Source organism: Lutjanus erythropterus, chromosome 12 (genome assembly GCF_056507025.1).
Source record: "Lutjanus erythropterus isolate fLutEry1 chromosome 12, fLutEry1.hap2, whole genome shotgun sequence".
Lineage (NCBI taxonomy): Eukaryota > Metazoa > Chordata > Actinopteri > Lutjaniformes > Lutjanidae > Lutjanus > Lutjanus erythropterus.
This window is the reverse complement of record NC_139328.1, coordinates 27,887,687-27,899,837: the sequence shown is the minus strand read 5'-3', so window position 1 is coordinate 27,899,837 and position 12,151 is coordinate 27,887,687. Positions and strand designations below refer to the sequence as shown.

Genomic DNA, 12,151 nt, shown 5'->3' with positions numbered 1-12,151 from the left:
CAATGAAAACGCAGAGACGCTATTGCGCAGTTCAAACTGAGTTTAGGAGCGTGTTGGGAGCGCTCGTTTCATAACCTCTTGTCTCCCGAGTGGGTGGAGCTTCTCTTGAAAAGGTATTTAATACGGGCAAGAGATGCCAATCATACCTTCATGTGGTATCGTTACGATGGCGATTCCAACCCATGATGTCAAAAATAGTCTCATAATGTGGCAGACGTGACTGATACACGAGTCACCGAACGTGGTGTTTAGTGGGTGAATAACGCGGAAGCCGTGTCAAGAGCTGATGGAAAACGAATTACAAAACCTCACAACAAAGACAAACACAAGTCTAATCCACTTAAAAAAAAAATACAGATTTTTGTTCTGGTCGAAGGAACACGAAAACACTGAGTGACATAAGAGGAGGTTGATTGGAAACATAATTTCGAAGCAATAATTTGTAAAACTACATATATTGCTTAAATTAAAGCGTTTTCAGCTGTTTGTCTCAAACTATGGGGTTGCAATAAAAGTAGGTAGTGTATTGCGCTAATTTCGGCCACTTTCCACTTTTCAGAATCTTGCAGCACATAAAGTACAGACTTCAACCTTGCCATAGAGAAAGTAGATGCAATGTTGAGGTCACTAGAGGGAGCCCTCTGCCCTTTGATTGATGATTTGAAACCACTTTGTTCAGGGCAAGAGAGGCCACAGACATACTTATGCGATTTATTATTATTATTTATTTATTTATTTATTTTAAAGAAATCAACGAAAAAGTAATATGCTTGTGAAATATTACGGAATTTTCCGCCTGAAACTTCTGACTGATTATGTTTATATTTGTGTACCCCTCTCTATTATTTTTATGAAACTTTCTTTGAATACTTTCATTGTATGTTCTTCATATGTATTTGTTATTTAAATGTGATTTGTACAAGAGATAGGACAGAACAACAATAGAGCATCAAATAAGTGACATACGGATATAAAATATAAGTATTAAATTAGAGTTAAGTATTAAATTATGCAAAATAGAAAAAGTAGTAGTGGTAATTGCATTGAAAGTAATATTGGCAGTGATATTGAGAGTAATAAAAAATTCTACCAGATAATGAATGTGAAGATAGCACATGATTTTGAATGTACTTGCACATGTTAATAATGACAGATAGTCATAGTGAAAGTAATATTGCATCGTGTATTAAAACATGACACTAATTGTAAGTTTATATCACACATAAAGCCTATTATATTGAATATAACACATGATAATGAAGGTAATATAGCCCATACACATGATGAAGAATATTATATTGCAAGTAATTTTGAAAAATAATATTGTATGTTGCTATTGTTTTGTATATTATCTATAATATACACATAAGACACATTAGGACATTTAGGACATGGACATACTACATCTCTCACGCCACACCTGTTGTTATTTTATTTGCATGTGGGTTTTATTTATTTATTTATTTTATTTTATTAAGCTTCATTTAAAATGGAAACATTAAATTTGTGAAAAGATGATATGCCAAAGTGACAGCATGCCAGATAAGTTTAATTGTTGGAGTAACTACAAAGTTTAACTAGGCCTCTGCTGCCATCATGTGGTTGGCAGACAAAAGACGTTTTGGTTTAATATTTGAGAATGGGTTTCTTTTTCTTCCATGGTATGCAGTATTCATAGTATTGTATACACATTACCCCAAAAAGCCATCATCAGGCACCAGCGTAGATATCTATTGATTGCCATAGCAGAAAAGATTAATATTTTCCTAATACCTGCAGCAGATGGTTTCATCGCCAGTACATCAAATGTTGCATTACTGTCAGCTAACAGATGGTACATGAAGCATTTTGGCTGTTTTAGTGTCACTTTACTTATTTATTGCATAGGGAGTAGTTTTTGACCTTGCAGGCTACATAAACAGAGACAGCGTCCCAATGAAGCAATGTCAGCTGCATACAGATGAAGACATTTTTCTATATTAAGCAGCAGTGGGTGCAAGATGTGTGCTGTTTCACAAATCCAGATGTTTGGGATGAGAGGGAGTGTCGAGGTACCTGCTGCTAACTGGCTTTTTGTATTTTCCTGTGGGATATTGTAGGAGATTGAGTTTGAGTTGCAAGTTCTAAATATTTTATTTATCTTGTTTTTACAGCACCACTGTGAAAGCTTCAGTGTAGATCCAGATAGAGATATTTACTACCATTACTTGATTGATACTTTTCAGGCCATCAAGAAAGCAAATATACACTCAATGTTGTCAACAAATTTGTTAACAGTCTTACATTTTTTACTTCAACCCATGAAAAATGGGATGAAAATGGGTGTTTATATGTTTTTTTTTTTTCATATAGAAATAATAATTGATCTTTGAAGATAAAATTAATTTCTGATCATTTTTGATCATTCATGTATTAGTCTTCTTGGAGTTGAACCTCTGCTTCTTTTATGTTCTGTAAACCACTTTGGAGGATGTATGCTTGGGTATAGAAGACTGTCTCAGAGATGAGGCGGTTTAGAGATGAAAATACCATTGATGTATGAAGACTTGTTTATTGTCTTTTTAACAAATTTGTGAACTCGAAGATGTAGTTAGCTATTGAAAGTGGTAATAGTACTAAGTTTTACTTCATTATTCTTCCAACAAGCAGACACAAAATTTAATGTAAAATTACTGTAGTGAAGACTGCAGGCAGTTGTTAACACACCAGACTAGTGGCACTTACTCTGCACATGCTCAGTAGGATTCTGTCTCTGCCTGTGAAAAGGAGCATCATCATTGCACCTCAGTAGAAGTTTTTTTTCAACAAAAATTGACTTTGAGTTATAAAAGTTACTTTTTGAATGCTCAGTATTTTTGTGCCACTGTCTAAAGTTTAGATGGCTGCGAATTTAGACTTAAATCAATTTTATCTATAGGTTAAAATGAGCACAGTAACACAGTATTACAACTGCCCCACAGCCACATGCCCCAATGTAACATTGCTTAACAAGTCTTCTGTAAAAAGAGAAAATAGATGATAGATGATTACTTTTAGGTGTTCTTTTATTTGAGATACTGTGGGCTAATATGACTTGTTAGTTTAGTGTCACTAACTAACCTTTAACCACTGTAACAACTTCCCTCACCAATGGGGCAGTTGGAACACTCTTACTTCTTGCATTAAATTTAATAGTAGGCTATGGTTTTGTCAATATGAGTGAAAATATATAAATATAATTCTAAATATAATTGTATTATTAATGAATACACATTGTTTTATATTAAAAGATGACATGCAAATTTCAAGTATTCTTTGAGTTAGGAATTATAAATGTTACAATTGTCCCCAGTCTCCCCTATAATAAAAAAGTAAGCAAGCCATAGCATAGTATTTGTGAAAGACATTATTTTGCTGCACTCATCTGAAAGCTCTGTATAAATATACACACCATCCCCAAAACCCAATAACAACAGTAAAAAGTCTGTTGACGAAGTGAGACATTATGAGGAAGAAGTTTATTGAGGAGCGATACAGAGACACAGAAAATAACAACTGATGCAGTTCCCCAGCTTGACGTTATGCCCTCTGCTAAACAATGCCGTCTCACTACAGCTGGAACCATTGCGTCGTTGGTCTTCGGCAGATTGATTTTTTTTTTTTTTCTTTTTCAACTTTCCAATTCTCTTTCTACATTTAGCTTTGGCAATACAGAATTGTAATTCATGCCGATAAGGCAGTCTAAATTAGAGAGAATAGAGCATTTAGTGAATAGAGACACAGAGAACGATTAAAGCGCTAGGATCCTTGATGAGGTCTTTATAGTCCACAGGTACAGTATCTCCTTATCATTACCTATATACATCAGAACACAGTTTAGGCCCACATACACAATAACAAACTGACAGAGAAGCACTTGAACATTGACAACAGAACCTTAAGCTCCAGCACAGACGCTGACCGACTGACTGACTGTATGACCACAGAGGAGAGAATATACACTCTTAGAAATAAAGGTGCTAACTAGAACCATAAAGTGTTCTTCAACTTGTCCCCATAGAAGAACCCTTTTTGGTTCCTGGTAGAGCCTTTTATAAAGGTTCCACTAGGTAGAGATCTACCTAGAAGCCTCTGTGAGGTTTCCACCCAGAACCACATGTAAGGTTCTACAGACTCCACTTCCTGCATGCTAACAAGAACCCACCCACGGTGTTCTACCAAGAACCTTTTATATTCTAAGGGTTTTATCTAGACCACACTCAGGGTTGTCTACAGAGAACCTTTTTATATTTTAAGGGTTTTATCTATAACCCACCCTGTGAGTTCTAACAAGAACTGTTTTTTTTTCTTCCAAGGGTTTGATCTACAGCCCACCGTTCTATGGTGTAATGGTCCCACCAAGAACCCTCTGTAGAGGTTCTATCCAGAACCTTTCCCCCTTCTAAGAGCTAACCTTTTTATATTTAAAAGGTTTTATCTTGAAGCCATTCTAATGAGAACCCTTTTATATTCTAAGGGTTTTTTTTTTATCTAGAACCCACCCAGAGGATTTTATCTTATATCATGATACAAAGAACAACCCTTAGTCTTACAAAGAGCTCTTGAGGAACCCTTTCTGCATAAAGGGGCTCTTCTGAAGCAAATGGTTCTAGTTAAAACCTCAAGAACCTCTTTAGAACCCTTCTTTCTAAGAATGTAAGAGAGGTTAAAAGCGGTAAGAGAAGAGAAAGAGTTTATGATGTGCATGGAGTTGCATGTTTCAAACCTGAGACAAAGGCTAAATGGAAACATGTAAATAAATGTTCTCTGTTCATTCAAGAAGCAAAAAGTTTCTTTTCTTTTTTTTTTCAAGTGTCGGGTTCCACCTCACGAGTCAGCATCTGGATCGGAGCTTAAGGCTGCAAAGGGTCACAACTTGACCATTTATACAGCACAGGTGGACACCTATGACGGGGTTAAATGCATTATTGAGGCTGTTTCCATATAGAGAATACTGAAGGTGCTCCTCAGCCTTGCTATGTGTGTATGGCTGCTACTACAACACAGGAACAACTCACAAAAGTCCAACATTAAATTTTTACCCCCGAGGGTGTTATGATTCATCATTAACAGCTTTGACCATGAAAACAAATACAACTGAAACGCCAACAAACGTGCAGACAGACGGCACATGCACACGTGTCCTCGCACACACTCTTATTTACGCACACATACACGGAAGTACTCGCGCACAAACACGCACGTACGTACACACACATACTAATACAACTTCTGTTCCTAAGAGAACATTAAGCTGATAATTAACACTTAAGGGGGGCATTATACAATAAATTAATACAATACTAAATCAAACTCGGCCTACATATAGGCAAATTAGTCCCTCCCCCATATACATACACACAAAACACACGCACACACACTCCACATACACACACTCCCATGCAATAAAAGCAGCTTATGTGCCATGCTGCATTTTGGAATGAGTAGGGCAGTACGACTGCTGAGCGTATTTTCATGTAGAAGCAGCAAGTGGGGTGGGGGGGTAGTGGCTGAGTTGGTGAGGGGTTTGTGTGGTGGTGTTGAGTAGGAGGCGGGGTAGAGGTTCCAGGGACTGATACTGGGTAGTGGATCTGCTAAAGCAAACCTGGACCACAGGCGAGCAACAAGCGCACATACACATACACCACAAGACAAGTACCATACTGTACATAGATATATGGACATCGTCACCTGGCAGGAAATTGAGGGTCAAAGGGGGTCAAAGACGTTCAGTGTCTGCACTAAGGAGAGACCGGGACAGCAGAGCCATGGCTAAGTGGGGAGGGACAGGGTGGATGACGGGAAGGAGAGAGATAATGGGGGGTGTGATGAACCCCTTTGGTTGTTTATGGTGGGGCTTGTCTTGTAGGAGAGGGTGGGGGCCGTCGGCTTGGGTGGAGAATGAATGATTGTGTGTAAGGAGACGTGTCAGAGCAGAGGATGGGAAGAGAGAAATGAGAAGAGAATAGTGAAAACAGAAGACAAGAAAAGAGAGGACATTAGTATTCAGTCTGCAGCAGATACTATAGTATAGCATGATTTCAAAACCTAAACTACAACAACACGTTTTAATAAATCAATCAGCTGATCCTGAAATCTGTTCATGAAGCGACTGTATATTTGATCTGTGTAAGCCATGTATATATTTATGCAAATCATTTGGGAGGCACATCAGCGCAGGTATTTTCCCTGATTAATAGGTCAAAAACTGTTAAAACTGCAGTGCTTGTATCCTACTCTGTCTACTTGTCAGTTCATTTAGAACATTCAAAGTGCGTGTCAGTGATCCTACAGTAATAAGCTCTGAATCATTACTGTACGAGACGGCTCTACCTGTTAGTCGTTATTCAGTTATTTCCTCATTAAAAAAACAACACACAGAAGCATTAAAGTGCTTCATAAACTTCTGTCAGTCACCTGAATTTAAGTTCCCCATTCCCCATTAATTTCCCCGTTGATCTATGTACAGTTACTTCATGTTTACTACTCTTGGTTCGTTTGGGAGAAGTTGGTGTGACCAGGAAACAGAAGAGAACAAAAATGCAACAATGTATAATTGTTTTAACTTTGGTCTGGACAAAATCAACCAAACCACGGTTGTGAATACACCCTTAGATTTAAAGCAGCCGAGATCACAGTCTAAGCAGGAAGTGATACATATTAGTAACTTAATATTAGCATGTTTCAATAATATTTCTATATCATCAGTTATAGGTAAAAAGATATACTTAATTTATCATATATATAAGCAAAATACTGTCTTCCGAACAGGTGAATTATGTGACAGTTGCATTTACCTGGGGATGCTGGGAGGGGCCCTGTTAGGGCGGCTGGGAGCCTGAGGGCTGTCAGCACTGTTATTGAAAGGCCCCAGGGGTCCTGGGCGGTTTGGTGGTGGCGGGGCCCCTCGGGGAGCCGGGCGCTGGCCCGAAGACATCCTCCTGGGCGCAGTGGGGCTTGGCGGAGGAGACCTGGAGAAAGGACAGTATATAGTATTGAGTGCTGTTTGGGAAACAAAGTTTATATTTAAGATTCTTTCAGTCTGTATATAGTCATCCAGTAACTTTACCTGCGACCACCACCACCTCCCATCCAGGAGGTGTCAACAGGTGGAGGACATGGGACAGTGATGGTGGAAGTGGAGATATCACCGATGATGGCCAGGGCCTCCTTCAGGGCCTGGTGGGTCCTCAGCACCTCATCCCTCCTCTGGGCCTGCTCCTGGGACTCGTCCATCAGGGCGTTCTGGTCACCTGCAGAGTACAGCTGGGCCAGCAGCTCTGCATTGATAAACTCCTTCACCTAGTGGCAGTAAGAGGTAGTGCAGGATGATGAATCAGCATTGTGAAAATGAAGAAAAAGCACAGTCATGTCACTATGATTATCATTAATAGCAACATTAGCATTATCTTTACTTTAACAAGGTAAAAACAAAGGAAAGGTATATTTATGGCCCATAAATGAACATCTGGGGAATATTTTCTTACATTGTTGATCATGAGGTGCATGATGGTCTTGGGCATGAGGTCCCGGATGCACTTGTTGACAATAGCCATGTAGGAGTCCACCAGGTTACGGATGGTCTCCACTTTACGCTCCAGCTGAGGGTCCATGGAGAAGTTATCTGAGGTGGTGGTGGTCTCACTCTCAACCTGCAGAGGGAGGAAGGAGAAATACAATAATAATGACACTGAGAAAGGCATGAGTAAGAGAAGGGGGGGGGGGGGGGGGTATATTTACAACAAATATTGGGTGCATTGTGGGAATCTGACTATTTATTGCAAAATGTTTAAACTGGTTTTGTAATAACAGAATGGGGTTGAGTGAGGGGACCTTTACATAGTCAGCGAATTGGTTACAGTACATGGCAGTTGGCATGCCGCCAGTTTGAAGAAGCAGAGAGGAGTGCAAGCATAGAAGCTAAGCATTGCACTGCTGTCAAGGTCAGCAAAACAGCATATTTTAGCCACTTAAAAAAGTTCCCACCTACAAGAATCAATTTCAGGGTAAGACTATGCTATATTTACAATATTTTTCACTGATTTACTCTGTCATCAGAAAGCCTCTTCTGACATGACATAAGCCAAATATTGCTCTCTGCAGACCAACCAAACTCCATAGGCAAAATCAGTCAAGTTTTTTTGTGTTATTGTGTGTCCTCAGCATTTTAAAAGGAGTTTGGATTCAAAGAAGTCACACAGTATCACAAACAAACTAACAGATCGAGGCAGTGGGAGACCGGCAACTCCTGTGTTCTATGAGGTAAAATTACAGATTTCAGATGGATGGAGTTTGGTTGGTTTGGACAGAACTATATTTTGCTTATAAAATGGTGGTTTCCCATCAAAGAATGCTGTCTGACAGAAAGGTTAAGCAGTAAAAATATTCTAAATACAGCTTATACTTAAAATGACATTTATGTTTTTAGGTGTACCTTTTTTAAATGGCTAAAACACACTGATTATCAATAAGCACTTCATACAACCCCATTTCAAATCATCTGATCTCTTTAAGAGGTCTTTGTGATTTTGTTCTTTAACATTAGTTATCTATTTCATTGATTGATGTGTATAAAATCTACTAAATAATTATAATTAAACTGTCTTTTATGCCACTGCAATGGTATTATTGAAATAAAAATGGAAAAAATAAGATTGGTTTTATGCATGAAGGAGAAAGGGATCCAAAAAGCTAAGAAGCTGTCTCCCAGTTGGAAAGGACCGACTGAATGGAGAATGAATGAGTTTGCTAACCGTAGTGGTCTTCTCAGGGTAGACCCCAGCACGCAGGAGAGATGATTTCCAGCTGTCCACATCATCCTGAGAGTCACAGGCCAACTCCAGGGTGCGATTATCCTTGTACACGTTCCTAAACACCGGAACACAGGACAATATGCATTCATGGAAGTCACCAAAGAGCTCACATTTTACACCATCATTTGTCCAAATCAACAAAAACATTAGATGAACATTAAAGTTTGATGTAACTAATCTAAAAATGATTAAACAACATGTAGGTAATATTCCCCATTGTTACAAAAAGACTTCAAAAAAACTAGAAACTGTTCCTACATCTGGAAGTACTGACATGTGCCTTTCATGAGGGATATTTTGTTGTTTAACCCCTTTTTTGGTGTCAAGCCAAGACGTCCTTCAAATGGATGAAGAAACTGAATCACCATAAAACTTTTTACAAGACGTTCTTAACCAGTGACTAACAGCTCAGGCCTGACACAGAACATTTTACACAGATTCACAGTGTTATAGATAAGCTGCAGGCCTGTCAAGGCTGTTGGTTTTCCCTATATAAAAACCAACCTACTATTAAGTAACTCTGTTTTTCTTAATAATTCCTCATCATAATTCACTGTAAAATGTGTGTGACCAGTTGCATAAACCACTTTGAGTTTCAAACCTAAGTTTGTTCCTTAAACAAAATATTTCCTTAAGCTAAGGGGTTTGTTTAGGAACATTGCCTATAGCTTCTTAAGTTATCTCCTTGCCTAAGTGTTTAGACTAAGGCTTTCACGGCAGTTACTGTCATAATACAGCACATGTGCTCTTCAGTTACCGTGGTTATGCTTGAGAGAATATTTGCTAGGTCTGAAAATCACATACTATGCACGAGATACCAAAAATGTTTACTATTGTTTAACATAATTTTGGGTAAATAAATAATAGTATACTGTATATCTTTTCAGACGCACTTTCATGCCTATTACATCACTTCCTGAGACATGTAACCATGGTAATGCATGCCAACAACAAACTAATTTGAGACATATATTATTCCTAGAAGAGTTAGAGTTTACTTACATTTAAATTGAAGAGATTTTTATGTAACACAAAGCAGCCTTTGTCTGTAATGGTGTTGTTGTCACCACTCCTGTATAGTATTTGCAATATATGCAATTTATTGGCTTCACACTAAGATTTCAAACATACTAAAAAGTCCCACATACTTTTTAAGCCTATTAAATAGCATGTTAGTTGGAAATTTTCGATGCAGCCTTGTCAGTTGTTTGCTAACAAGCTAACACTCTTATGTAACTTGGTTAGCTCGCTTCTCCAAAATGAACAACAAAGAGAAAACAAAAAGAAAAGTAAAGCCAAACTGGACAGAAGATGAGAACATGGAAAGCACAAGCACATAATCCAAAATAAACTTAATTCAGCAACAAATCATGCCACAGAGGTAATGGCAAGAAGTAACTGACAAATCTCCCTAATCTTCCTGTGAAATGAACTATAGATGAAGCAATGGGGGAATATATAAAAATATTATACAGACAGCAAGAACGGAAACATCAAAACATCGACAGGGGTCAACAGGAGCTAACATCAATGAGATAAGAGTTATGCTAATGTTACGAGCATCACTCAACAATGTCCAGTGGGTTTTCTCTGTCCCAAAAAATGTGTCTTGGTATCTCCTCTTTCTCTTTAATCAACATAATGTCAGCCATTGTGATGTTCCACACATTATTTCATTTTAAGGGACTGGGTAGAGGTTTCTTAAAAATTTCTGAGGTTATAAGTTACTAAGGACCTTCCACTATCACATAAAGAAACAGATATAAAAGGGTTTTGCATCCTACGGAAATCCTTATGTTGATTTTATGCGGCTCAGTTTTTTTCTAAGGTATCCTCAGATGACAATTTAAGGGCAAACTTAGCTCAAAGGACTTTTCACACAGCATCTAACCCCAGTGGGCTAACTCCAACTTCAGCTCCAGAGCAGGTTAGCCCTGAGTTTGTGGACGTATCCCCTGAACATCAACTAAACCCTGGGCTAAGAGCTCTAAGTGTGAAACAGGACTAAAAGATTTAAGAGAAGTCACAGACTATTCTGGAATGTTAACATTAGCACCAAATCAACGAACATTTAACCCCGTAGGCTTAGTAGAAGTGCAGAGTGAATCATATAATCCTGGGTTTACCCTAACCCTGGGCTAACAATGTGTGTGTGAAAGGGGGCAAAATCATCCCAGAGTTAACTTTTGCCCAGGGCAAAGAATATGGAGCGTGAAAAGTCAGTAAGTGGTTTTATGCAACTAGGCACTGGTATTTAAAATGCTGTTGATTGTCACAAATTGTGTGATTCTTTGACACGCATCATAAATGAAAACTTCATGAACTGAGCTACAGATCTATTGGAAATGGTTTCAGTGTGTCCCAGCCATACATGCATGCATACACACTGTACAAAACACATAATCCAAAACATATTTGAGCCGCTGCATCAGCACACAGGCCCTGAACCCTCTAGGTCCATCTGCAGCATGTGATTGATGTCAAAAGTTTTCTTTGCAGCTGCAAATTTAAAGAAAAAAAAAAGCAGAAATTATAATTTTACGGTTAGATCTCACAGCTGACCTTGACTCCGTATTGAAAATACAGAATATGTGCTTGCTGGACATGAAACTCTTCTCCACATCACGGACCTTCAGGTTGTCCAGAGGGAGCATGTACTTCTTCTCCTTCTCCTGTGAATGAGGAAAACAGAAGGTATGGATCATGAGCACTTTTTTGTGACGAATGCAATTTGTTATTATTTGAAACTGGCGCAAACAATCGCATGAGATTATGTCCGTAAGACAAAGGTGAAATCGGGTTTTTAAAGAAGGGGGGAGAGTAAGCAAAGAGAAAGGGGGTGACAGGAGGGAGGAGGAATGGGGGAGAAATGAGAGCGGGAGGTAAAGGGGGGTGGAGAAGAGGGGGGGGGCAGAAACAGAGAAAGAAAAAGGGAGAAGGAGAGCACATGTGGAAGTCATTACAGTGCGGGTCAAGACACAGTCGTTCTTCACGGTGCGTTTTTGCCGGGGAGAGCTGGTAGCTAAAGGCTGGGTGAGTAAACTCTCCAGCGGGGAAAATGAAGATAAGCGTGAGTACCGGAGGTCCTCAAACACAACGTTCATCCTCTGATGTAGAAGATCAAGTGACAGATGCAACCCTGCTCTTCACTTTTACACTCCATCCTCGCCTCCATCTTTCTTAACTCTCTGGCTTTTTTCTTTTATCCCTCCCCCTCTATATTTTTTCAATATTTTTTCTTTCCATTCCAGAGGGGCCCACTTCCTGCCTGATTTTTCCTTTTTTTGAAGAAGGAGGGAGAGAGAGATTAAATGACAGCC

General features: G+C 38.9%; 1 protein-coding gene across 1 annotated transcript in view; it reads right to left on the bottom strand.

Moving 5' to 3' along the window:
- Positions 1-4,808: 4,808 nt before the first annotated feature.
- The window catches only part of dnm3b (dynamin 3b), a 32,255-nt gene continuing 24,912 nt past the window's right edge, over positions 4,809-12,151 (bottom strand). The window contains exons 16-21 of the mRNA XM_084731680.1: positions 11,394-11,503; positions 8,772-8,886; positions 7,506-7,670; positions 7,088-7,320; positions 6,816-6,989; positions 4,809-5,907 (exon numbers count right to left, since the gene is read on the bottom strand). Of these exons, the coding sequence (XP_084587806.1) occupies positions 5,865-5,907; positions 6,816-6,989; positions 7,088-7,320; positions 7,506-7,670; positions 8,772-8,886; positions 11,394-11,503 (840 nt within the window). The 3' untranslated portion in view covers positions 4,809-5,864. The remainder of the gene's footprint in view (positions 5,908-6,815; positions 6,990-7,087; positions 7,321-7,505; positions 7,671-8,771; positions 8,887-11,393; positions 11,504-12,151) is intronic.